The 3,294-nt window shown below is 38.6% G+C and overlaps 1 protein-coding gene across 1 annotated transcript; it reads left to right on the forward strand.

Moving 5' to 3' along the window:
• Positions 1 to 1,381: 1,381 nt before the first annotated feature.
• On the forward strand, positions 1,382 to 2,417 carry LOC110327635 (olfactory receptor 145-like). The gene has a single exon (XM_021206720.1). The coding sequence runs from the start codon at positions 1,400 to 1,402 to the stop codon at positions 2,330 to 2,332; it is 933 nt and encodes a 310-aa protein (XP_021062379.1). The 5' UTR covers positions 1,382 to 1,399; the 3' UTR covers positions 2,333 to 2,417.
• The last annotated feature ends 877 nt before the right edge of the window (positions 2,418 to 3,294 follow it).

Here is a 3,294-nt window from a genome sequence, read left to right on the forward strand (position 1 = left end):
TGGGTGGGTAGGGGAACAGAGGTGGGGGGAGGGGTATGGGAAACTTTCGGGATAGCATTTGAAATGTAAATAAAGAAAATAATAATAATAAAAAAAAGTTTCAGCTTTGAAATTTTCATTAGATATTTTGATGTTTCTTATATTCTGTTAGAATACACCATTTGTTTGATCATTTTCAAATCTAAATTTAAAATGTAACTCAAGTGGCTATTTTAAAATCCTTTTAATTCCAGCCCATACTGCTCTGCATTTACAGAACATAATTTTACTGTTAGATCTTGGACCACTTATTATTTTATTGTATTTCTAGTAATTTTCCACTTTCTGACTTTGGAGATTTGGATCAGTTACAGGACCCAGGATCATCCCTGCTCACATAATTATCATTAGAAGGTATTGTTTCTAGAACCAAACAAAGAATTCTACAGAAGAATCAAACATTTTTGCTTCCTTAGGGAGTGAAACTCTGAGGAAATGGTCCTGAGAGAGACTCTGTCTTCATAACCAGACCCTTGAGATCTTCAAACAAGAATGGCACTCTTATTCTGTTAGTCAAAGGCAGGGGCTGCTTCCTTCCTGGAAACTGCAGGGGACACTGGATAACAACAACTGTTAGTCAATATTGTCAGAACAGGGAGGATTATTAGATAAAACAGTCTGAGCTTTGATTCGAGACAGGAGAAGCTCTAAGCTCCAAGCTGTCGTCTTCTATCAACCAGGTCTTTGTTTTCCCCAAAACATGTCAGAGGAGAGATAGTAGGCAAAACATCCCTGCTGCAAGTAAAGGAAGGTATGTGTCCTCCGACCCCGAGCAGCCATGAAACAATGGTTAGTAATGCAGGCTCCGTGTGGGTTGCCTGAAGTCCGGAGAGTCTGTGACTTTGGTAACTCCATGACTCCTTAGTAAAGTGTGGATTGCTCTATGGTTACGTAGGCTTAGTGCTTTCCCTAGTTATCCCTAACTAAGTGTTAGCTTAGAACTTTTATTATTACTAAGCCTATGTGTAGTTGAGTTAAGAGATTGTAGGAAACACAACTTTAACTTGTTACTCTATAGTGCTGACCTAGAGTTATGATGTATTCTGCCTGTTAAGATTCATTGCTGAGAAGAGATACAGATATCAGAAACTGGTATAGAGTAGGGTATGGTAAAAGGACAGTCTTCAGAGTCTAAGAGATATTCACCTCTTCATTCTGGAGGATAAGTGTAGCCCTTACTGTGCTCTGGAAGTTAGTTCACTACTACGCACTGTACATAGTTTAAACCTTCCTACCATAGTGCAAACCTCCTTTGGATTTCATGTTCACAGGGAGAACATAGATTTCTGAGGATGGAGGTGATACTTCTTTTTCTTCACTGGTTTTCTTCTCTATCACACAGGCCTTGTTCCTGAGAAGAATGACTGCCAAGAATTCCTCTGTGACAGAGTTCATCCTTGCAGGCCTGACTGACCAGCCAGGACTCCGCATGCCTCTCTTCTTCCTGTTTCTAGGTTTCTACATGGTGACTGTGGTAGGGAACCTGGGCTTGATCTCCCTCATCGGGCTGAACTCTCACCTTCATACCCCCATGTACTTTTTTCTCTTCAATCTTTCCTTAATAGATTTCTGCTATTCCTCTACTATCTCCCCCAAAATGCTGATGAGTTTTATCTCCAAGAAGAACATCATCTCACACCCAGGGTGCATGACACAGTTGTTTTTCTTCTGTTTTTTTGTTATCTCCGAGTCTTTTATTCTGTCAGCCATGGCATATGACCGTTATGTTGCCATCTGTAACCCCCTGATGTACATGGTCACCATGTCTCCCCAGGTTTGTTTACTCCTTTTGTTTGGTGTATATTTGATGGGTTTTGTTGGAGCCATGGCCCACACCATATCCATGGCAAGGCTGACATTCTGTGCTGACAACCTTGTCAACCACTATATGTGTGATATCCTTCCACTTCTGGAGCACTCCTGTACTAGCACCTATGTGAATGAACTGGTAGTCTTTATTTTTGTGAGTTTTGATATCGGTGTGCCCATTGTCACCATCTTCATTTCTTATGCCCTCATCCTCTCTAGCATTCTTCGCATGCATTCCACAGAGGGCAGGTCCAAAGCCTTCAGCACCTGCAGCTCCCACATGATTGTGGTTTGTCTTTTCTTTGGTTCTGGGGCTTTCATGTATCTCCAGCCACCTTCTGTTTTGTCCCTTGACCAAGGAAAAGTGTCTTCCTTGTTCTATACAATTGTGGTGCCCATGTTGAACCCTCTGATCTATAGCTTGAGAAATAAGGATGTCAAAGTTGCTGTAAGAAAAACCTTGGACAGGAGAATATTTTCTTGAAGAGCTTTATTATGAGCTGTAGTGGTATGATTGGTCAATGAGCAATGTTCATAAGACGATGCAATATTGCCACGAGGGGCTCAAAGTCTGGTTATTTTTTGTCTTTTTGCATAAAAAGTTCATGGCCCTAGAAAATTAACCTAAATTCTTCATGGATACCAGCCAATTCCTCTACCAGTGAACAGCATTCAGCCCAGAAAGAAGAGTTTCAAATCTTTACTTTTGAACAAGAGTTCAATACTGCTCTTTTCTTCCTGACCTTTGCTTTGCCTAAACTTTTCTCAGATTTCTTAACTTTATGTATATTTTATAATTCTACAGATCACTTATTCTTGAAAAGGCCTCCAAAAAATTGATTTGTCTAAATTATCATCTATTGGGAACTCAGAAATATATTGTTACTTGGGAAGTAAAAACTGATTTCACAAATACATTCAAATCCAGGTGGTTGGATTGTGTTTTTTTTATGCTGTGCTTTTTTACTTTTGCTAATTTCCCTTTTACAATCTCGGCAACACATTAAAATCTGATTTCATTTACAATAATTAGCCATAACTTGTCAAAAATATTTTTTCATAATAGTCATGATTATCATCATCATTATTATCAAGAGGCAATAAAACAACTTCTTTAAGTTGGTCTAGACCAAGTGAAAAGGAAAAAATAAGATTGTGTTATGTGGTTATCATTAAGATTGCAACCATTTGTGGAACTCAACAACATGAATCTTTGCATTAGGATTTCTAAAGGCTTAGTGTTTATCAAGACAGTGAATGTGAAGGTATACATTATTTTAAGACAAATGAATGTCATTTAGACTTTTGGGGGATGTGAATTTAGTTAGTTAAGCTTTGATGGAGCAATCTGTGATTCAAGATAACCAAGTAAGGTTCTAGGTGGCTTAAGGGAGCAATGACTAATTGGGAACATGCATTTATTTATCAAAGCAACATCAAAAAATT

This window comes from Mus pahari, chromosome 10 (genome assembly GCF_900095145.1).
Source record: "Mus pahari chromosome 10, PAHARI_EIJ_v1.1, whole genome shotgun sequence".
Classification (NCBI taxonomy): Eukaryota; Metazoa; Chordata; class Mammalia; order Rodentia; family Muridae; genus Mus; species Mus pahari.

Excerpts from the sequence above, each read along its gene's own strand:
- LOC110327635 (XM_021206720.1), top strand. The coding sequence starts at position 1,400 with ATGACTGCCAAGAATTCCTCTGTGACAGAGTTCATCCTTGCAGGCCTG.